At 39.8% G+C, this 25,150-nt stretch overlaps 1 protein-coding gene across 1 annotated transcript in view; it reads right to left on the reverse strand.

Moving 5' to 3' along the window:
* Nucleotides 1–25,150, reverse strand: part of Cd99l2 (CD99 molecule like 2) — an 88,765-nt gene that overhangs the window by 13,613 nt on the left and 50,002 nt on the right. The window contains exons 2-5 of the mRNA XM_052170139.1: nucleotides 20,608–20,670; nucleotides 10,990–11,058; nucleotides 10,424–10,510; nucleotides 8,224–8,289 (exon numbers count right to left, since the gene is read on the reverse strand). Of these exons, the coding sequence (XP_052026099.1) occupies nucleotides 8,224–8,289; nucleotides 10,424–10,510; nucleotides 10,990–11,058; nucleotides 20,608–20,670 (285 nt within the window). The remainder of the gene's footprint in view (nucleotides 1–8,223; nucleotides 8,290–10,423; nucleotides 10,511–10,989; nucleotides 11,059–20,607; nucleotides 20,671–25,150) is intronic.

The following is a 25,150-nucleotide window of genomic DNA, read 5'->3' on the forward strand; positions in this document are numbered from 1 at the left end:
TTGTAGCTATAGCAACCACCTTTACTTGGATGGCCCCCATAGAATAAGAGGAATTACTTCAGGAAGGAAGTTTTGCTCAGTGGTTTGAATACATCTTATCCCCATGGAAACTTGTAGTGAAAGTCGATTGCCAATGTGGCAGTGTAATGCTTTTGTCCTGGGATTGGGTTAGTTGCCACAAGAACAGGCTGTTACAAAGACAGCCTGCTCTTGTGTTCTTATGAGTCTGTGCCCTTTTGCTTTTCTGCTATGTTAAGATGCAACGTAAGGTCCCCACCAGATGTAACCACCAATCTTGGTCTCCCAGCTCCCAGAACTGTGAGGTAAAAAGAAATCTTCCTTCATTAATTACTCTGCCTTGGACATACTATTATAATGAAAGAGAATGGATTAAGACGTTGTGAATAAGCTCTGTTGTCAACAGAGATGTCAGACTTTCAACATCTCAAATACAAAGACAACAATGCACATATAGACGTCAGCCTTGAGTCCTACAGAGCCACTTACCGAGAGAGACAGGGACACAAGGCACGCGTTTACCCTTCTCTGACGGCAGCCCAGCTCGTGGCTCACAGTGAGTGCCTGATGCATCCAGTTGTCAAGGACACAGAGAATCATGGACCAGCAGAGCGATTATGTCTACAACCGTTGGGGAGGTATTCAAGTGCTTAAGGACATTGTGAGTGTCCCAGACTTCCAGCAAGACACAGCAAGAGCTTTCAAATATTTTTAAAATGTACTTTTATTGTCTCAAAAAGGTAGCAAGAAAAGTATATATATATTTTAAAGTCAGTAAATAAAGCTGTGCATGATGGTGCCACCCTTGAACCTGGAAGGCTAAGGCAGGAAGCTCTTGACATCCAGGCAAGCTGGGGCTATAAAATAAAACCCTGCCAAGAAAAAAATAAACAAAAGGGGGAAAGATATTGCTGCAAATGACTTACAATTACTAAATAAAACCAAACAGAAAAACTATGTCAGAACAAAGTATCTGGGCTAACAAGCAGGGAATATATTCTTGCTGTTGCAAAACCTCTCACAGCCATGTTTGTCCATTTCCTACCACAAAACTGAGAATGTTCCATAGATATCATGCTGTTATATATGTTAAAACACCCAATGGTATCTATTAAGAATAGCTCAGCAAACCCCCTATGTTCATGGCCCACTCCCTGATGTGTCGGAGGGGCTGTGGGTTCTGATGTGTCTCTACACTATAGAACAGTAGGACCATCTGGCTTGTATTTCCCCATGTTAAAGCCAGAAATATTGTGGAAACAACTGTAAAGAAACCTCTTTGAATCTTCTTTTATCCATACTAGGAAAAGAATAAGGCCATTGGAAAAATGGCAACAGTCTGAGTCTAGGAAGGCCAAGGAAAGAGGAAGAATGGAGGATTTACCTGTCACTCACTTCAAGAGATGCTAGGGGACTCAGCTATGAACTCATTTTGAGCCAGACAGTCTGTCAAAAACACTGTCTTGAGGAAAAAATACACAACGGATAATATGTTACTTCAGAAATCCACTCTAGAATAACTGAAACTATGTCATAAAGAATCGAGTTGGAGAAGCACACTAATTGAGTTTATAATTTATGGAAATGTGATGCTTCCCCTTCACTCCCATCATGAGCTTGTTTTGGTGGAAGAGATGGTGTCTGTGAATCTCAGCCATGTTCCTGCTTCACCCTCTGGTCTTCTTTCCTGACACCTATGGTGACGGGGTGGGGGATAGCTAGAGCCAACAATTGATTAGTCTTTACAAGACAAGCTGCAATATGAGTCTAATTAAAGAAGTTCCTAACACTTCTTCCTTGCTAAAACAAGTACGTTTAATGAAGAAAAGCCCCTGGCCTGTCATTCAGGCTTTCATTCCTGTGCATGCTTACAGACGTAACTACTGCCCTCCTCTCCCCATCTGAAAATACCAATTGTCACCCAGGAGTAATTGGCTCATTTGCTGGGTTTGCCCTTTAAATGCTCCATGTTCTCCTGACACCTGGAAGTTTTATTTAGAGGCTTTTAGGGCTTTTTCCTAGAGATGACACCATCTGGAAAGGTGTTTCTGGGGACAAATGTGACGAGGGTACATTTTATGCAACAGAGAACACTGTTCCCATATGAAAGGCACGGTACTTGCAAGAACAAAGCAAATGTTAAACTTCAGCCAGCACTTGGGGATAAGGGTCTTGATACAGTCACCCTGCTACAATTTTTCCATCACAACAAGGAATAATAAACAAAAGGTTTCAAACACTACAACTTATTGTTCCAACATCTTGTCACGAGCAATTATGTCAGAGGTTACACTTGCAGCATGTTACGCCTATGGGTTCCAACGGGAACTTTTTTGCCACACCACAAGACTCAGATGTCTCACCCTATGCTTAAGAGCCAATTTGAAAAATCTATCTATGGGAGAACTACAAACATGGCTTGGGAAAGATATGACTACTCAGAGACAGCATGCAGAAGAGATTTTATGATAATCATTCCCTGATTGTGGTATTGGCTACTGAAATCTACACATGTGATAAAATTTCACTCTCTCTCAAGCACACATACACATGTATTCATAGCAGTGCATATAAGATGAGATTTGACACAATTTCCATAATGTCAATATGTGACTTTATTGTACATATGTCGACTTCCTATTTAGAACCACCTCCTCTAGTTCTGCAATAGACGCTCCTTGGGAGAAGCTGGATGAAGAGTACACAGGAGTTTTCCTGAACCATTTTAAAACTCTTACCTGGACTAAATTATTTTTTAATACAAATGCAAATGTCTTTTGGCTTTTGGGCTGGTTGTTTTGTTTTGTGTTTTGTTTTGCCAGCCAGACTAGATCAAAACTTCTTGAGAGTCTGATGCCGTGGTTTAGTTTTCTTATACATTTAGACACAGTCAAACTTCAGGGATGGCTACATTGAAATTTATTGATCTTTACAGTAAAAATGAATTCTATTAGCTGATAAACAGTGCTCAGGGCTAGGGCCTAGTGAAGAAGGATGTAAGATTTTTTTGTCTTTTTTAATTGAAAATAGATTCTTCTCTCATACAATACATCCCACAGACAGTCTTTACTTCCTCTAGTCTAATAGGAATGAAGCATGGATCTTCGTGGGAAGGGAAATAGAATCCAAAGGTATTTTGTAAAGATCTGATTTGTTATGGGCTTCTTTAAAATGTTTGCTTAAGACACAAGATAGAGTGAATCCCCTCGGCCATCTTTGCTACCTGCCAGGACCGAAAAGCATCACTAGGTACTGTATTATCCAGAGCTTAAGATCTCTGGGGGTGCAAACCGCCAGGGGTCTGCCTGTGCCTAGGACCTGAGCACATAGGTTGGTCCTCTGCCAGCCAGCCAGTCTGGGGCCTGTGTCCTACATAGAGAGCAGCATAGGGAGTGACTCCCCGAGGCCATCTTTGCTGCCTGCCAGGGCAGAAACGCATCACTAGGTACTGTATTAAACCGAGCTTAAGATCTCTGAGGGTGCAAACCTCCAGGGGTCCTCCCTCACCTAGGACCTGAGCACATAGGTGGTTTGTCTGCCAGGTGGCTGGTCATAAGGCCTGTGTTCTATGTGGAGAGTAGCAGAGGGAGTGTCTCCCCGCGGCCATCTTTGCTGCCTGCTGGGGTAGAAAAGCATCACTAGGTACTGTATTAACCCGAGCTTAAGATCTCTGGGGGTGCAAACTGCCAGAGGTCTGCCTGCGCCCAGGACCTGAGCACATAGGCGGTTCATTTGCCAGCCAGCTGGTCGTGGGTCCTGTGTCCTACGTGAGGATCAACAGAGGGAGTGACTCTCCGCCACCATCTTCACGCCATGACAGAGCAGTCTGAGAACACCTGGTTCACTGAGACAACCCAAGTATAACATTTCTTGAGGCAAGACTCAACAGGGCTCCAAAGGTACAAAAGAGGAAGACAGCATATCAGTAATCTGTGCCAGTGTTGCGGAAATAGACCTAAAGGTCCACAATAGGTTGAATCACCAGCCAGAGACAATAAGACCATCTAACAGCAGTGAGAACCAGATGGCTAAAGGCAAACATAGGAACGTGACTAAAAGAAACCAAGGCATTATGGCAGCATCTGAACCCAATTCTCAAACAACAGCTAGTCCTGGATACCCCAACACACCAGAAAAACAAGAGTTGGATTTAAAATCACTGGTCAGGATGCTGTTAGAGGAACACATGAAGGATATAAATAAATCTCTTAAAGAAATTCAGGAGAAAAAATGATCAAAAGCTAGAAGCCCTTACAAGGGAAACACAAAAATCACTTAAAGAAATTCAGGAGAATATGGGTCATAAGTTAGTAGCCAAGATTGAAATAATCCCATGCCTCCTATCAGATCACTATGGAATAAAAGTGGTCTTTAATAACAATAAAAACAACAGAAAGCCCACATACACATGAAAACTGAACAATACTCAATTATACCTTGGTCAAGGAAGAAATAAATCAAAGATTTTTTAGAATTTAACGAAAATAAAGGCACAACATATCCAAATCTATGGGACACAATGAAAGCAGTGCTAAAAGGAAAACTCATAGCTTTGAGTGCCTCCAAAAAGAAATTGGAGAGAGCATACACTAGAAGATTAATGGAACAACTGAAAGCCCTGGAACAAAAAGAAGCTAATTCACCCAGGAAGAGAAGAAGACAGGAAATCATCAAACTCAGGGCTGAAATCAATCAAGTAGAAACTAAGAGAACCATACAAAGAATCAACAAAACCAGGAGCCAGTTCTTTGAAAAAATCAACAAGATAGATAAACCCTTAGCCAGACTAACCAAAGGGCACAGAGACAGTATCCAAATTAACAAAATTAGAAATGAAAAGGGAGATATAACAACAGAAACTGAGGATATTCAAAAAATCTTCAGATCCTACTACAAAATCCTGTACTCAACAAAACTGGAGAATCTGGAGGAAATGGACAATTTCTTAGACAGATACCAAATACCAAAATTAAATCAGGATCAAATAGATCACCTAAACAGACCCATAACCCCTAAAGAAATAGAAGGGGTCATAGAAAGCCTTCTGACCAAAAAAAAAAAAAAAAAAAAAAAAAGGCACAGGACCAGATGGTTTTAGCGTGGAATTCTATCAGATCTTCAAAGAAGACTTAACACCAATACTCTTCAAACTATTCCACAAAATAGAAACAGAAGGTACACTACCCAACTCCTTCTACGAAGCCACAATTACGCTGATACCAAAACCACACAAAGATCCAACTAAGAAAGAGAATTTCAATTTCCCTTATGAATATCGATGCCAAAATACTCAATAAAATTCTTGCCCACCAATTCCAAGAACACATCAAAACAATCATCCACCAGGATCAAGTAGGCTTCATCCCAGGGATGCAGGGATGGTTCAATATAAGGAAATCCATAAATGCTATCCACTACATAAACAAACTCAAAGAAAAAAACCATATGATCATTTCATTAGATGCTGAACAAGCATTTGACAAAATTCAGCATCCTTTCATGCTAAAAGTCTTGGAAAGGACAGGAATTCAAGGCCCATATCTAAACATAGTAAAAGCCATATACAGCAAACTGGTAGCCAACATCAAACTAAATAGAGAGACACTTGAAGCAATCCCACTAAAATCAGGGACTAGACAAAGCTGCCCCCTCTCTCCATATCTTTTCAATATTGTACTTGAGGTACTAGCTCGGGCAATTAGACAACATAAGGAGGTCAAAGGAATACAAAATGGAAAGGAAGAAGTTAAACTATCACTATTTGCAGATGATATGACAGTATACTTAAGTGACCAAAAAACTCTACTAGAGAACTCCTACAGCTGATAAACAACTTCAGCAAAGTGGCTGGTTACAAAATCAACTCAAGCAAATCAATACCTTTCTATACTCAAAGGATAAGCAGACTGAGAAAGAAATTAGGGAAATGACACCCTTCACAATAGCCACAAATAGCATAAAGTATCTTGGGGTGACTCTAACAAAACAAGTGAAAGATCTATATGACAAGAACTTCAGATCTCTGAAGAAGGAAATCAAAGAAGACCTCAGAAAATGGAAAAATCTTCCATGCTCGTGGATTGGCAGGATTAATACAGTTAAAATGGCCATCTTGCCAAAAGCAATCTACAGATTCAGTGCAATCCCCATCAAAATCCCAACTCAGTTCTTCATAGAGCTAGAAAGAGCAATTCTCAAATTCATCTGGAATAACAAAAAACCCAGGATAGCTAAAACTATTCTGGGGGAATCAGTATCCCAGACCTCAAACATTCCTACAGAGCAATAGTGATGAAAATTGCATGGTATTTGTACAATGTCAGGCAAGCGGATCAATGGAATAGGATTGAAGATCCAGAAATGAACCCACACACCTATGGCTCCTTGATCTTCGACAAAGGAGCTGAAAACATCCAGTGGAAAAAAGATAGCCTTTTCAACAAATGGTGCTGGTCCAATTGGAGGTCAGCATGCAGAAGAAAGTAAATCGATCCATTCTTATCTTCTTGTACTAAGCTCAACTCCAAGTGGATCAAGGACCTCCATATAAAACCTGACACACTGAAACTAATAGAAAAGAAACTGGGGAAGACCCTTGAGGACATGGGCACAGGGGAAAGGTTCCTGAACAGAACACCAATAGCTTACGCTCTAAGATCAAGAATTGACAAATGGGACCTCATAAAACTACAAAGTTTCTGTAAGGCAAAGGACACTGTCAAGAGGACAAAACGGCAACCAACAGATTGGGAAAGGATCTTCACCAACCCTAAATCCGACAGAGGGCTAATATCTAATATATACAGAGAACTCAAGAAAGTAGAACTAAGAGAACCAAATAACCCTATTAAAAAGTGGGGTACAGAGCTAAACAAAGAATTTTCACATGAAGAACTTCGCATGGCTGAGAAGCACCTTAAGAAATGTTCAACATCATTAATCATTAGGGAAATGCAAATCAAAACAACCCTAAGATTTCACCTCACACCAGTCAGAATGGCTAAGATCAAAAACTCAGGAGACAGCAGATGTTGGCGAGGATGTGGAGAAAGAGGAACACTCCTCTACTGCTGGTGGAATTGCAAGTTGGTGCAACCACTTTGGAAATCAGTCTGGAGGTTTCTCACAAATCTGGACACAACACTTCCAGAGGACCCTGCTATACCACTCCTGGGCATATAATCAGAGGATTCCCCAGCATGTAATAAGGATACATGCTCCACTATGTTCATAGCAGCCCTATTTATAATAGCCAGAAGCTGGAAAGAACCCAGGTATCCCTCAACAGAAGAGTGGAAGCAAAAAATGTGGTATATCTACACAATGGAGTACTATTCAGCCATTAGAAACAACGAATTCATGAAATTCTTAGACAAATGGATAGAGCTGGAGAACATCATACTAAGTGAGGTAACCCAGTCTCAAAAGACCAATCATGGTATGCACTCACTGATAAGTGGATATTAGCCTAGAAACTTTGAATACCCAAGACATAATCCACATATTAAATGATGTTCAAGAAGAACGGAGGAGTGGCCCCTAGTTCTAGAAAGGCTCAGTGCAGCAGTATAGGGGAATTCCAGAACAGTGAAGTGGGAAGGGGTAGATGGGGGAAAAGGGGGAGGGAAGAGGGCTTATGGGACTTGCGGGGAGTGGGGAGCCAGGAAAGGGGAAATCATTTGAAATGTAAATAAAGAATACATTGAATAAAAAAATAAAAAATAAAAATAAATGTTTGTTTAAGGGCTGGAGAGATGGCTCAGTGGCTAAGAGCACTGGTTGCTCTTCCAAAGGTCCTGAGTTCAAATCCCAGCAACCACATGGTAGCTCACAACCATCCGGAACAAGATCTGACGCCCTCTTCTGGAGTGTCTGAAGACAGCTACAGTGTACTTACATATAATAAAAAATAAGTCTTTAAAAAAAATGTTTACTTAACATGGCAACCCTCACACTGCATAGAAAACTGGCTCTCCAAGCAGGGCAGGCTGTCTCCTTGGTAGCTCATGAAGCACCTAGGTTTAAAACAACAAGGCAAATGGGCAGCTTCTCCACCCACAAGAATGAGAGACCACTCCACCTTACAAATGCAAATGTCTGAGCCTGATTTTCCAGAGGCTAAGAATGGCTTGCTTTACCTGGAGGCCAAATGGTCAACATTTTAAGGAAAATGCAGTCTGTTATCAGACAAAGCAATACTCCTACCTTTATTCTTGTCAGGTTTGTATCCCCCACCTCCCAGGATGTCTTCAAGATCCTTGTCTGATAAACCTATGGAAAAAAATATACATCTCAGTGGCAAAAAAAAAAAAAAATCTTGGCAGCAAATACTTGGATTAGCAAATGTTGTCCATGACACATGGGTATTCTTCAAGGTACTGGGAGTCTGACTCAGTGGTACAGCAGATAGAAAGCCCTCAGAACCATGCCTTGTGCCCAACCAAGGATGGATGCGGGGAGAAAGAGGAGGAGGGGAAGGAGGATGAGAGAGATGAAAAGGGATGATGATGACGGTGATAAGCAAAATTCCAAACAGCCCTCAGATTGCCCACTGCTAGAACCTCCAATCACCTTGAGTGTTTGTGCAACCACAGAGAATGAATATGATCCTAGTGATTAAGTTCATTATATGCCAAAGATGAAGGGATTTTGTCAAAGTAATTGAGAGCCTGAATCACCAAGTGAACTAGTTTCAGGGAAGCTAGTTTTGGGCTTTCCTGAGCTCAAACACTGGAAGCTAAAGTCTCTTCTCTTTCTCTTGCTGCTCTTAAAAGAGCCACTGCCTCTATAGCTGAAGGAACAGACACTCTATCAACAACCACATGACCTTGTTTTGAAGAGAACCTAAGCTGAGCTGAGCCTCCATCCGAGAACCTTGATTGCATCTGAGACTCTATAGAAAGCTCAGCTTCGTAGTAAGTGAACAAAAGACATTTTAACACATTTCTGTAAAAATAAATCTCAATTTTCACATGGTTTGTGACACAATCATAGATAACCAATACAAGAAGCAGAATCATTATTCCTTATAGTTCAACTATTAAGTACACATCTTTCTGAACATCCTATGCAAAATGTGCTTAAAGCCTTTCCACTGTATTCCAAAGTACTGAGGGTGATTTGCAAAAGTCCCTTGTGTCACTGAACCTTTTCTTAGTTGGCTTTATCAGCTTTGTGTCATGAGACCACTTTTGCCAGGCAGAATGAATGCTCTACCAACATTATTATTTGGGAAGCATTTCTTACAACTGAATGAAATGAGTCCATTGGTTTAGGACAACCACTGATGGTATTCATCAACAAGATTTCGAGTGAAGCCTTTATAAGCTACTATGACTCTAATAGTATCCTACTAAATACTTTCGCCAGTAGTGTTGGTGGTATTAGCAGCTAATTAGATTTTGGTTTTAGATTTAGTGTGTGGCATTACTCTGAAATTTGATAAACCTCAAGCAAACAAGGTTTTCCAAACAACTAGCCTGCAATGCTACAAAACAAGAAATGGGCACAAGTCCAGTGAATGGGTGTTGTAGTTCAAATGTGAAATGACCCTACAGGCTCATGCACTGGGACACTGAGCCCTGCTTTTAGAAATATGTCACTGAAAGCTGACATTTGAGCTTCACTAGCCCACTTCCTGTCTGTCTGTGTGCTTCCTGAGTGTGGATACAATGTGAGCAGCTGAGTCATATTGGGCCCCATCACTTCTGAAATGAGAAGCTGAATGAATCCTTCCTCTTCACTTTGCTTGCTGGACATTTGGTCAGGGTAACCAGAAAAGTAATTAAAGGGAACCTGAGTGAGGGAAGGTTACTAAACATTTTTTATTAAAATGCACTTTTCATTTATATGTTTATTTTAAAACCCTTTTAATGTAATCATATTCAAGTGTGTGTGTGTGTGTGTGTGTATGCATATGTCGCAATACACATATGTATGTCAGAGGACAGCTTTTAAGCTGTATGTCTCAATATGAAAGTCCAGTTATCTCCTAGAAAGACTGACATTCTAGAAATTTCTAAGAAATGTAAAATAATGCTATTCACTAAATAGTTTTTATCTTGCCACACAGAAATTTCTCATACAATGTGCTATTTATGTTAATATGTATTGGTTTAATATTAATCATTTTACACTAATAATACTGATTATTTAAAAAATTAAATATACAGATGATAAACATGGATAGATATGATCCACATAGACAAAAGTTATTGAGAGTCCCAGGAATTTGGAGAATCTTGAGATCAAAACATATCAGCATTACTATTGTAGGGCTCTCATACAACTTGAAGTGGCCTGGATCTACAGAACTCTAGATGGCTCAGAATGTTATTACAGGTAACAGGACAGACCCTTCCAGGAACCGTAGCACTGGCCTATGATGTCAAGCCTCTAGACTTACCTCCTGCTTCTCCTGCACTTGGCTTTTTGGGGCCATCTAGATCATTTCGATCGTCCAAGGCATCTTCCAAGTCAAACCCACCTAGTTCTGGGGACCACAGAACAAAAGAAACAATCACGACTGTGCTGGCTTGTTTTTATGTCAACACAAGCTAGCGTCATCTAAAAGGAGGGGACCCCATTTGAGAGAATGCTTCCATAAGCTCAGGCTCTTAGGCATTTTCTCAATTATCCATCAATGGGGAAGGACCCAGCCCACTGTGGGCCATCCCTAGGCTGGTGGTCTTGGGTTCTATAAGAAAGCAAGCTGAGCAAACCAGTAAGCGGTCCCCTTTCATGGCCTCTGCAGAAGTTCTTGTCTTCAGATTCCTACCTTGTTGGAGTTTCTGTCCTTACTTCCCACAGTGATAAGGAGTGATGTGGAAGCATAAGCCAAATAAAACCTTTCTTTCCCAAGTTATGTTTGATCATGGTGTTTAGTTACCGCAGTAGAAATGCTAACAAGAATACCCACTAGCTGATGTAGAAAATCCTTCCTTCCTTCTCTCCTCAGAGAGTCTTTCTTACCCATAGGATTTGATGGTGCTTTAGTTGTTCCTGGCCTTCTAGTTGTAGTGGTGACATGGTCCCATCTCTCTAAAAGTGGGAGGGAAAACAGCAAGAGTCATATGCTTAGTAATAAAATGTATACCTACATCATAGTTTAAGAAAGACAGAGCATGAATAGACTACTCTTAGTACTTAAAATTCCTATATAACCTCATAATTACTTGCAAAAAGATGGCAAAGAAATAGAAAAGGTTTAAGTGAAGGAGATGCTAATCATCCTTCTTTATAGGTTAGGGACTGAGAGACAAATGTAGCCCACATCTCACCACTTTACATGAGCCCAGATCTGCTGCCCACATTGAATAGGGAATTCTGGAGCTTAAGCATGATCCCTAAGACCTTAGAGCTTTAGTTTCCTCCACTATTAATCCAAGACCTGAACAAGCAGATAAAAATGCCCAGAGATGAATAAGCTGGCATTTTCTGTAATGTACAGAGAACTGTCTTATATGCTATATGTGATGTACAGAGAATTGGCTTACAAACTGAAAGAAGTTAAAACACAGACACATACACATGCACACAAACACAGATACATACACAGAGATACATGCACACACAGAGATACACACAGACACACACACAAACACAAACAAACACACACACACACACAAAGAGAAAGAGAGAGACCCAGACATACACACTGACACATATACTTGAGTTCCTTTTTTAAACTTTAGGATTTGCCAAAATTGGTCCTAGTCCTGAAGACATTCAAAGGGAAAGTTAATGACAATGCTAAAGCCAGAACACAAGAGGAAAATACCATGAACCCACATACAAAGAAGCAAATTTGACCATCATGCTATACCATATGTAAGTAGATTAAAGATCTAAAGAACTAGTTTTTTTAACACCCAGCAAAAAACATTTTGGAAAATATTTATGATATTGTATTTGTAGATATTTCCTGGATATGAAAGTACAAGCATCAAAAGAAATAAATGGATATGAGCCAGAGACCTGGCTCAGTGGTTAAGAGCACTGGTTGCTTAGATCCATGTTCAATTCCCAACACTCACATGGCCACTCACAACTGTTTGTAACTCCAGTTCCATGAGATCTGACCTCCTCTTTTGTCCGTCTTAGGCACAAGGCATTCATGAGGTGCACAAAAGAAAAAAAGCAAACAAAAAAGAGGAGGTAGGAGAGAGGAGGGAATATATATATATATATATATATATATATATATATATATATATATATATATATATATATATATATATATGATGTCACAATGAATGAAGGGCCTTGGGGTTTCGATTGCCAAGAAGGAGGGGCAAGGTAAGGGTTATTCAGACCATGGGAAACATGCCACCTTAGCTAGATAAGACCTGAAAATAAACCAATACACAGGCGAAAGAAAAAAATCATATAATTAGGCCACTGACATGAAAAGATCTTGGAGTTGGTAGCAATGCATACCTTTAATCCCAGCACTCCGAGAAGCAGAGGCAAGAGGATCTCTGAATTTGAAGACAGCCTGGTCCACATAGTGAGTTCCAGCAAAGAGAAACCCTGCCTCAAAGAAATAAACCAAAAACCAAAAAGAAAAAGAAAAAAAGTAAAACAAGGTTTTCCAAACAACTAGCCTGCAATGTTACAAAACAAGAAATGGGCACAAGTCCAGTGAATGGGTGTTGTAGTTCAAATGTGAAATGACCCTACAGGCTCATGCATTGGGACACTGAGCCCTGCTTTTAGAAATATGTCACTGAAAGCTGACATTTGAGCTTCACTAGCCCACTTCCTGTCTGTCTGTGTGCTTCCTGAGTGTGGATACAATGTGAGCAGCTGAGTCATGCCCAGAATAAAGGAGAACTACTGCAGTTTCAAGACTGTCCTCCAGAAAGCACTTCTCAGTCTTGTTGGTTAAGGACTGGATTTTCTTTCTGTGTGATCAGGAGCAAAGCATCTCATTTCCACCATTCTAATTTCACAGAGTGCAGGAAGTTCTGCTTTGTGAGTGGTGGATTTTGGATGCTGTATGGTCATCACACGTTGATGCTATGTAACTCACTTCAGTAGTGTCTCGGGAAGCAAAGTATTTAAAACAGGTGAAGTGAACCTAAAGATTGAAAGATATAAAACAAAGAGGATCCAAAATAAAGACACACACACACACACACACTGGAAAATGCACCAGAGTGACAACATCAGCTCCCACACTGTTCTCTATGTTCAAGGCAAGCCTATAGAAGTCCCACTGATTGTTTCTTTCCAGAAATAGTCAAATTTGATGTAAAATTTTGGGGGGGGAAGGCAGAATCTTAGATTAGCTTTTTAAAACCTTAAAAAGAATAAAGTGGGATGAATCACTCTACCTAATATTAAGGCTCATTTTATAGTTAACATTTGTCAAAGATGTGGCAGATAGATAGATACAGGCAACAAAACAGAATGAAGGCTCAAAAGACCTCAGATCTGCTCAAGTGATTTTTTTATACATATGCAAAGGAACTCAAAGAAGGAACAAATCTTTTCAGCAAAAGGTACTGAAATATCTTCTGAAATGAGAAGCAATGGGTTTCATTTTATATAAAATTAACTACAAATGGATAGATTATATATGCTTAAATATTAAACCATAAAATTTTCAGAAGGAAGTGTTTCAAAACGGAATGCTTTGTAAAGAGTTCACACATTTGACAACAGAAACATGGCCCATAAGAGGAAAAGCTGTTAAGAAGCTGGAACTGGTGCTTGACCAGCACTCAGGAAACTGAGGTGGGAGGACCTCGTATTTGAGAGTCAGCTAGGACTACTTGCCAAGATAGTAAGACTCAGTTTCAAAAGAGAGAGGAAGAGGAAGAAGTGGCACAGAAGGTGCAGGGGTAAAAACAAAGAATTCTAGACAAGAAAACCAACAGGAAGCTTTAACACATCTAAGGTTCTGGTTGGCTGGAGGGGTAGTTCAGAGGTAATCATACATTTACACAGAGGTCCTAGGTTGTTCCACAAAACAAAAGGGGAAAAACAAGGCAGAGGAGAGGAAAGGAAGGAAATCTGGAGTTGATTTTTGAAAAAAGTAAACAAGATCGAAAACCTTTATTTCTACTCTAATGACTCAAAATTATAAATGGGACAGGAGACATTGCAATGAATACTAAATAAATACAAAGGATCATAAGAAACTACAATGGCCAATAGGTTCCAACAAATCAGACAAGCTAGAAGAAATGGATAGAGTTCTAGAAGCACACAAACTATTAAGATGATTATGAAAAATCATAATATAAATGGATAAATTATAATTAGAATAATCAAAGACCTCACAACAAAGAAATATCCAGGTAACAGTAGGCTATAAAAATGAATTCTTTGAAGAATTCAAAGAAAAATTAAAGCTAATCCTTCTCAAATTCTTGCAGATTTGAAGAAGAGGAAATAACTCCAAATTCACTTCATGAGAACAGCATGACCCTCATGCGAAGCCAGACAAGAATGCCAAAAACAAGCAAAAGTACATGAATAGAGGCAAAAATCATCAAGGAAACATTAGCAAACAGAATTCAACATCACATTTAAAAGTTTGCACACTATGATCAAAACTGGATTTATGCTTGGGGCACAGGATTTCTCAACATAAATTAAATCATTTAACATTAAAAGTAGTAAGCATAGCAGAGTGGTGGTGGCGCACGCCTGTAATCCCAGCACTTGGGAGGCAGAGGCAGGCGGATTTCTGAGTTCGAGGCCAGCCTGGTCTATAGAGTGAGTTCCAGGACAGCCAGGACTACACAGAGAAACCCTATCTCAAAAAAAAAAAAAATAGTAAGCATAAAATCATGCGATCATCCAAGTAGATATAGAAAGAGAAATTGACAAAATTTAACATTTTTTTGATGAACAGTCTCCACATATTAGCCATAGAAGCTGTCGTGGTTAACCTGAGTTGTTGACTCAGTGAGCTCTAGAACCACCTGAGACAGGCCTCTGGCTATTTGGTAGGAGATTATCTTGACTAAGTTAATTGTGTGGAAAAGAACCACCCACAGTAGATGGCATGGTTCTTTGGGCTGAGATCGTAGCCAGTACACAAGGAACAGTGTGAGCTGAGCATCACTCAAACTGGGCAAAAATAACTCTGCCTTAAGTGCCATTTGTCCTGGTATTTTCTTATAGCAACAAGAAAAGTAACTATGAAGAAAGTAATGTAACTGAACTGAATGATAACCACATAGGATTAGGGAACAGGGAACATCATAGTCAAGGGGGAAACACTGAAAGCTTTTCTTCTTTTTTTCTTTCTGTTTGTTATTAATTTTTTAATTGGATATATTCTTTAGTTACATTTCAAATGTTAGCCTTTCCCAGTTCTCCCTTCCCTGGTAGCCCCTATCCCATGCTCCCTCCCCTTACTTCTATGAGGGTGTTCTGTCACCCATCCCTTCCCACCTCCCCACCCTTGATTCCCCTTCAATGGGGCATCTATTAGGCCTTCATAGGACCAAGGGCCTCTCCTTTCCTTGATTCCTGACTAGGCAATCCTCTGCTATATATGCAGCTAAAGCCATGTGTACCCCTTCATTGATGGCTTAGTCCCTGGGAGTTCTCAGGGTTCGGGTTGGCTGATATCATTGTTCTTCCTATGAGATTGCAAACCCCTTCAGCTCTTTTAGTCCTAACCTGAGGAATAAGGCAATCATGCCCACTCTACCAATTCAGTACAGTACCAGAAGTACTAGCAGAACAAGAAAGGGATGCTGAAAACTGTCTGTAGGTAACAGGACTATATGCATAGAACATCCATAAGAGCCAAGTAAGGTGGTACACACTTATAATCCCAGAATTTGACAAGCAGACTCAGGAGGATCAGGAGTTGGATGGCAGCTTGTACTAAATAATGAGTTTTAAATCAGCCTGGGCTGCAAAAAGGTACACAAAAACAGACGAACTGAAAAAGGACAACACTGGCATGTCCGTGGTTCTGAAGATGAAAGAAGTAAGCCAAAGAATGTGGATGGCAAAGGGGGAGATAACACTCCCCCATAGAACCTCCAAAAGGAATGCAGCCTTGCTAATATGCTTACTGCAGCCTATCCTATTCATTCTGCATTTTTTATCTTAATGATTATAAGATGAATTTCTGTTGTTTAAGCAGCAAAGGTTGTGGTCATTCATCCCTATCAGGGGACAAAACAGAAGCTCACAAAACGTATGCTTTCAATCGACACCTTGGCATCGACTGATATCTGGACTGCTGCTTTGTAGGAGACACTAAGCAAAGAATAAAGCTAAATTGGACCTATGATGGTTAATCCTGATGGTCAACTTCATTGGATAAAGAAGTATATGGTAAATCAGTAAATCATATTGTCAGGTAAGTCTGTGAAGTATCTCTCTGAGGACCATTAATTAAGAGGGAAAGACACTAAATGTTAACAGACCCTCAATACATTAACCACCACATAAGCTTGGAGACCCACGTAAAATCAAATGGGAGAAAGGAGAAAACCCACTATTATTACAAGCATGCCCTCTAACTGTTCCACTGATGGACAGACATTTCTGATTCATCCTTCTTTAAGCTCAACATAGCACAGGACATTTATATAACCTTTTTGAAATGACATTTTACAAATGGAAAACAGATTAGCGGGATTAGGGAAGGAAGGAGTGGAGAAAGGAGGCTAGACCTAAGGCAGACAGCTGTGCTTGTACAATGGGATCATGGAGTGTTTTCGGTGATGGCACTGTGTAGTATCTGACTAGAACAGCACATTCACAAGCCACCAAATGCTATTTGGGTGTACAAATAAAACTGCAAAATGGACAGACTGCATCTACGTGCCAAGAGAGTACAAGAAGTTATCTGTGGGAACCTACGTGAAGAGAACATGGGACTTAAGCTATGATGAACTACAAATTAAAATGTAGTATTGTCAGATAGGATTGCCATGCCTTAACCTCAGTACCAAGGAGGCAGAGGGAGAAGAAAGGCAAATTGGAGGCTAGCTTGCTACATAGCAAGGCTATGAAAAAAGGAAATAAATAAAAGTTTCCCCAAACCAAAGCCAAACCAAAATAAGATTTCAATTTTAAAACACTGGATAAAAATAAATTTGAGACTCATTATAGGGAAATGTAAAAGAAAAGTGAATATTTCTTTAAACTGCTAAATTTATTTAGGGTAGTATGGTTAGCAGCACTGGAAAATTACTAAAACGTAAAAATATTTTTATTTAAGTATGGCCTGGTTGTTGTGCACACCTTTAACACCAGACTTAGAAAGTATAGACAGCCTGATCTCTGTGATTCAAAGGTATCCTGGTCTGCAATGGCATGTCCGACATCAGTTGGGGCTACACAGTGGAACCCTGTCTCAGACTAAGTAAATAAAATAAAAATTCTCATTGACATAGAAGTGTGTTCAAATGGTTTAAAGAGCACCCTAAACACACAGACTGACATACTCTTAGCATGAGGCACTTCTCTCTGCAGATAGTTTTCCTTGAATTACAGAACACAAGACTACCACCTAAAGATTTAGTTTAAATAACAACTGTTATGCCAAGTTAAATATATGTCAGACATTTCCTTGCAAATGAATAGAATTTCATTCTATTCACGAATTACCTATGAATTACCTGAACACAAACCCTGATAGGATCGGAGGTTCCAAATTCTTTATGTATATGAGTGATTTGCCTGCAAGTGAATGTGTGCTACACTTCCATGACTCTGAAGTTAGATGCACTGGAACTGTAGCCAGCTGTGAGCTGCCATGCGGGTGCTCACAGACCAGGTCATCCTCTGAAAGAGAAATTAGTGCTTTTCACTGCTGAATCATCCCTCCAGCCTCCCTGACCATATCTGCTTCCAATAACAAAACTTGGAATTTAAATTAAAATATAGGATTTTCAAAAACCTTTCTGGTGACTGTGATTTGAACAGCTTTTCAACATCTAGCTGATTTTTAAAATTATTGTTTTATTCATCATTTATTTGTTTAGTTGTTTTTGGACAAGTGATCCTGTTATTGCAATCTTGGCTATCCTGGAACTTGCAATATAGAACAGGACTGGCCTCAAACTTTGGGTATTGTCTCTGCCTCTGCCTCCACAGTGCTGGGATTATAGGTGTATGCCACCTCATATGGCTTGCTAAAGGTTTTTTTTTCAATGAGGTAGGTGGCAATAGTAATCGGTGTAATTCTGTAATACAATATAGTGAAATATGGGCACTGTGTACATTAGTCAGGGTACCAGTGTTTCCAAGTGACCAGTGTACAGTGCTAGCAAACCTCAAATAGGCAGAAGATACATTTAAAACTCAGAAGAGTCCAGTGGCCCTCAATGGAGCTGAGTGAGGAGGTCTCACAGATACACTTCATGTTCCACACTGCATTTATTCTGGGAGAAACAACCACTGGTCAGGCTTTGGTGTCCTATCTGAAAAGAATGTCTCAACTGAGCTCAAAAGCAATTAACTGAAACAGATGCAAAGACACACTGTCAAATATTAGATGGAGCTCAGAGAGTCATATGGAAGTATTGGGGGAAGGATTGAGAGACCAGAAGAGGACATGGACTCCAAAGGAAGACCAAAAATGTCAACTAATCTGGACCCTTGGGGTTCCCAGAGTCTGAACCACCAAATAGGAAGCATATACAAGCTGGTTCTAGCCCCCCCCCTGCATATATGTAGCAGGTGTGCAGCTTGGTCATGTGGGTCCCCAAACAACTGGAGGAGGGGCTATTCCTAAAGCTGTTGCCTGCCTATGAATCCTATTTCCCTGGCTAGGCTACCTTGTCTAGCCTTAGTGGAAGAGGATGCATGTAGCCCTGCAGAGGCTTGATGTGGCAGGGGTCGGGGTAGATACCCTGGGGGCCCCACCCTTTCAGAGGAGAAGGGGAGAGGAGATAGAGGGAGAGACTGTGGGAGAAACTGTGTGAGGTGGGGCAGGGAAACTAGCAGCAATTGGATATAGAGTGAATGAATGAATGAATGAAACTAAAAAAAACGTATTAAGTTCCTTTTCATTTTTCTATTATATATCTGCATGAGCCTAGATTTTCTTCACATATTGCATTGGACCTCAGGAACTTATAACAGCTCAGTACAGATACAGATGTAAGAATCCAGGTGGAGCCTGGTGTGGTGATACACATCTTTATTCCCAGCACAGGGAAAAGGGGTGGGGGAGAGAGGCAGGTAGATAAATCTCTGTGAGATTGAGGCCAGTCTGGCCTATTTAGTAAATTGTGGTCTACATAGTGAGTCCCAGGTCATCCTGGGCTCCATAGTAATAGTCTGTCTCACAGCACCACACACACAAAGAATCCAGGTGTATTCTATTCAAGCCAGACATTACAGAAAAATGTCACTCATCACTCTAAATTGTGTTTTCATCTTATAAGCATAGTTATTTCTCATAAAAATCTGCCACATATGTCGATGCATATGGCTTTTTATTTTCTTTAAATTAATAACAGTTTTTCCATTTTAAGTTCTCAGATGAGAAATATTTATAGATGTGACCCATATAAACAAATTCTCTTGAGATCTTCAAAAACATAGAGCATTTAGAGAAAATGTTTGAGCATCTTCATTGAAGAGTTTTCCTATGACCTGAGGTTGTCCCACTCTGCTAGACTAGGAATGGGTGGTGTTTGTACTGTAGTTATGACACAGGGGAGCTATAGGGATGGCCTGGGGCCTCAGTCAGGTCCAGTTCATCCCTTCTGCCTCCTGTACCTGGTGTCTGGCAGCCATCATCATTATCCAAAGCAATAGGGAAGTAAAATGTACTGCCCAGATAAGATTCTGTTAAATTACATCTAACATTCAGATGGATGCCTTTGCTGGCTTTTCATATGTGCAGCTAAAAACTACAAAGCTCCTTCTACTACTGTCCCGGATCAAGTTCCACTGAGTCCCTCTTCACTTTGCTTCTCAGATGAATCTTGCCTTCCTCACTTCCCATTTCATGCAAGCCTTGTTACCTGCTGGATTTGCTGGGGCTCTGGTTGTTACTGGCCTCCTAGTTGTGGTGCTGAAGTGGTCCCATCTCTCTGAAGGGAGAGGGGAGTAGCAGATTGTAAAATATCAGCTACTTTATGGTTTGCAAAAGTCACATCATGAGAATAGCGTTGGTATCAGTCCCTAAGACCATTGTAGATCACACTGAAGAATGATAAAATGACATGGGTTCTGAAACTAGAAATGAAGATTAGTGGCTAAGAGTTAGCACAGGCCCCAAGCCAGCCTGGTGGGTACAGAGAATTTCAGGACAGCCAGGGCTAGCTAAATCAAGAAACTCTGTCTCAAAACAAAAAAAAATGAGAGAAATGAATCAGGTCAAAGTTCTCTTTTTGTACAGCAGGGAAGAGGCTAAGGCAGATGCACATTCTCTCATGGATTTGACACTAAATGAAAAAGGAAGATAACACACATATGACTAGATGACACAAGCCTTGCACATGTAAGCAGAAACAAACAGTAGGATGGAGATACAGCTACTCCTGTGTGTGTGTGTGTGTGTGTGTGTGTGTGTTTCTGAAGGTAAGATGGTGAATGTGGACCATAGTAGACCACTAGTGCTTCCTTTGTAGACTTGTTTGCTTGACTCACGCTTTACTGAGGAAGTTTCTTTCAGTGCATCCTCCAGATTAAGACCATCCAAGTCTCCATATCCTACAAAGAAGAAGACAATGTTGTTTAGGTGGTTTTTAGAATGAACAGTATCATTGTAATATTTTCTTAATCCTTACTATTATAATTCATGGTTCTGAGAACTGCACCTAGGACCTAGAATGTACTGGCAAGTGTTCAACCACTGAAGTAGATGTTAAAATACAATCTTTAAAAATCTTTTTTAAGATTTATTTATTTACTTTATGTATATGAGTGCATTGTACCCATTTTCAGACACATCAGAAGAGGGTATCCTATCAATTACAGATGATTGTAAGCCACAGTGTGGTTGCTGGGAATTGAACTTAAGACCTCTAAAAAGGCAGACAGTGCTCTTAACCTCTGAGCCATCTCTCTAGCCCCTACAATATACTCTTGATATTGTCTTTGTCATTTAAAAAAATAAGGGGATGGGAATGCAAATGTAAACAAAAATCAAAAGTAACTAAACTTACACCAGGAAAAAACAGGCAACAAGCCAAAACACTCCAACATGATAGAAACAGATCATTACATAATGCAAAAGGGCTACTTGATCAACAAGTCAAAATGTGTGTGATATATATATTTCCATCATCAGGCACCCAAATGTATATGGCAATCATTAACAGATATGAACAAAGAATGTAACACAGTAATAGGAAACTTCAATCATCAAATGAATGATCTAAACATAGCAAGAAAACAGTGGACCTAACAAGTATTTACAGACCATTCTTTGCAAATGCGCACACAGGGAATATCACAGATCATGCGTTAACACACAAAGCACATCCCAGCAATGATTACAGAAGAGTAGGATCATATCAAGTCTTTTTTCTGACTACGACAGCAGGAAACTAAAACTAAATGGTGAGAGATAGCTCACAAAAATGTAAAATTAAACAACACTCTTCTCAACAATCAGTAAGTCAACAAACACAGAAGGAAACCAAACAGTATCCAGAGAAAGGGCAAGTGGAAACACGGTATACTTAAACTGAAATCAGTCCTGACAGGAAAGTCTCCATCACAACAGCCCTCATGTTTACTTCAGAAAGCTAGAAAATAGAACAAAGGAAAAGCCAAGCATAGCAAAACATTTTTGAAAAAAAAATTTCAGGTCAGAATGGAAATAAAATAGAAACTAGAAAATCAGACTGGCTGCAAAGACTGCTCTGTGGATGAAGTGCCTATTGTGTGAGTGTAAGAACACAAGTTTGCATCCCCAGCCAACCTAGGAAAAGCAGCACTTGGTGGCATGAGCTTCTAATGCCAGCCCAGGGGTAAGAGAATCCCTGAAGCAGTCTGACCAGATGAATCAGTGGGATCCAGAGGCTCATGTAGTCCAGACTGGCTTCAAATTTCCTGTGTATAGGAGTCTGGCCTTAAATATCTGAGGTTTGTTTGTTTGTTTTATTTACAGTAAAAAATCAAAATGATAGAAAACCCAAACAAACTCAGAAATAAAAGAGGAGACAATACAGCTGGTATCACAGAAATACAAATGACTTTAAAAGTCTGCTATGAACATCTATTCATCAAGAAAGTGGGTAATCTAAATGAAATGATTGAGGGGTGTGTGTGTGTGTGTGTGTGTGTGTGTGTGTGTTTTGGGGTACACGTATGTATGTTTGTGCATGGCATGCATGCAGTGCCTTCAGAGGCCAGAAGAGGATGTCAAATCCTCTAGAAGTGGAGTTATAGATGATTGTGATCTGCCATGTGGGTGTTAGGAATCAAAGCCAGGTTCTGTGGAAAAGCAGTCAGTGTTTTTAACTGCTGGGCCATTTTTGGAGCCCCACAGTAGAAATGGTGGAATTCATAGAAACATGTAACCTTCCAAAACCAACTGACGGACACATTTTCTGATAGACACAAAGGCACAATTCTTCAACCAAATAAGACAACATTTTAAAAACACCTTTCCCCATTGTCAAATAGAAACAGTCCCAAGGATAAAAGAATCATCCTAAATCAATATATGGAATACAGTGTACTAACAAAAACACATGATACTTTGTAAAAGTACATGATTATCACAATAGATGCAGTAATGCATTTGACAAATTCATTCTCTGTTCATAACACAGAGCCCATAGCTAACATCAGTCAACATGTCTGTATAGTGTAAGTGAGTATGCTCAGTTATGGAATCAACCTAGATATCCATCAGTGATTAAATGCACTTTTCAAATGGGGTATATGTGTGAATATTATTCAGCTACAAAGAAGAATTAAGTCATAGACTTTGCAAGAAAATCCATGAAACTTGAGTTAAGTATGAAAGGATTAATTTAGAAAGCTGAATATCACACACTTTGTCTCAAATAGAGATTCTAAATTTGAATTTTTATTTATTCTTAATTTTTAAAAATTAAGTGTATGTGTGTATTTGTGGACATAGGTGCAGGTGCTCTTGGAGGCCAGAGTGGGGGTCAGATCCCTAGGAGGTGGAGCTACAGATTTGTTGCTAGCAGCCCACCATGGATGCTGAGAATCAAACTCTTCATGACTAAGCAGGGTCGCAGGTCTGAGACTAGATTTTAAACAAGCCCCCAGTGAACAGAAAAAAACACATATCACAGATCTTGGAACACAGTTCAGAATAAGTGAAAACCATGTGTGGCCAGTGTGGAAAATGACAAGGCAGACATTGGTCAGTGACAGGCACCATACCCCTGATTTCAAACTACAGGTTGGCAAGTATAATATAAAAGTCAGAAATCCAAAATTATCTAAAATCTGTATAAGGGATAATTAACCTGTTTGCTACAAAGCTGCCAAAAATAAAAGCAAAATAATAGTGGCATAAAATACACAATCCAGAAATAAACCCCCATGTAACTCTTAATAGACAGTTGAAAATTCACAAAGGATTAAGAATAGTGTCTTCAGGGATTGCTGGTGGGAAAACACAAAGTGACACCTTTGTTCCAGTACAGTAACCGAGTCATACTTAATTTGCAATTTATTAAATGCAATACCCAACTCTGAAGAGCTACTAAAAGAAGTAGTGGCCATGGTCTGTCTGGCTGACGGTTCCCTGAAGAGCATTCCAAAAGCTTAAGCAGCAAAGCAAACTGCAGCAGTGAGGTGTAGCTGGAAGTCAACTCCCAGCACCACAAAACAGACACAAACACAAGGAGACTGACATGGTTGCATCCAAGTAAAATGCTTTCACCATATCTAGGGAAACAACCCATGCAATTAAATGACATTTTCCCCAAAGAAATTATGTTTACGGCCAACAAATGAATTAAAAGATAGTGTATAACAACTCTAATCTTTGGGGAAACATAAATTGAAAGTACAATGAAGCTAGCTTTAATACTAGCACACAGATGGCAGAAGCATGAACTATCACCATCTAGAGGCTGCCTATGTGCTACACAGCAAGACTCTGTCAAGAAAAGGGAAAGGAAGGAGAGGGCAGGGAGGGACAAAGAAATGGGAGCAGAGACAAATCACAAAAATTCCTCACAGAGCTTCTCTACCGTATACGTAGTGAATGCTTAGTATCAGAGAGATGACTGATACCAGGTGTTGGAGAGGCTGTAGAGAAAAGGGAATTTGTGCATATTGTTGGAAGGAATATAAATTAATACAATCAATATGGAAAACAAATGGATGCTCCTGAAAAGTAAGCACAGAATTATCATATAAGCAATCCAGTTATTCCAAGCTTGGGAGCTGAGGCTGGTATGTCAGAGGATCTGCACTCATACTCATTGCACAATATTCACAGTAGCCAAGATATGGGAAACAACCTTATCAATGGGTAAATTAATTTAAAAAACATTATTAGACTAGGAATATGGCTTGGTGATATTGTGCTTACTTGGAATAAGCAAAGTCCTGGCCCAATCCCTAGTATTACAAAGAAAAATAACATATGGGGGAAAAAGAAATCACATCATTCACAGCAACACAGATGGATAAATGCTTCCAGATCTTGTGTGTATGGAATCTAGAAATGCAGTTTTGAGGGGTTGCAGCCTTGCCTTGCTTCCCATTCCCTCTGCTTCACATTGGCACGTGTGATCTCTCAGCTTCCTGCCCCGGCCACCTCTGCCATTTCTCTGCTGCTTTGCAATCTACATAAGCCTTTATTTCAGTTTTGTGAATAGAAGACCAAGAACCTGCACATACCTGGCCTAGACCTTGACCATTAGGAAGAGGCCTGGTGGGTATGTCTGTAATCCCAGCATAAAGAAGGATGAAGCAGGATTGTGAGTTCAAGGCTAGGCTAGTTTACACACATTCCTTGTTTCAAAAAGTGTGCTCCATAAATACAGACAACCATCATTTTGTCAATTAGAATGAACTTTACCTGAAGGAATAACTCAGTAGTAGAGTTCAATATTCAACGTCAAATAAATAAGTAAATGGTTTTAGATTATCACTAAAATAGACTTCTAAAATACCTTTGTATGAAAAAATTTTTAGTGACATACTATTGAAAGAGTCCTTACTCTTCAAACAAAGTCAAAAGACAATC

This window comes from Apodemus sylvaticus, chromosome X (genome assembly GCF_947179515.1).
Source record: "Apodemus sylvaticus chromosome X, mApoSyl1.1, whole genome shotgun sequence".
NCBI classification, from domain to species: Eukaryota; Metazoa; Chordata; class Mammalia; order Rodentia; family Muridae; genus Apodemus; species Apodemus sylvaticus.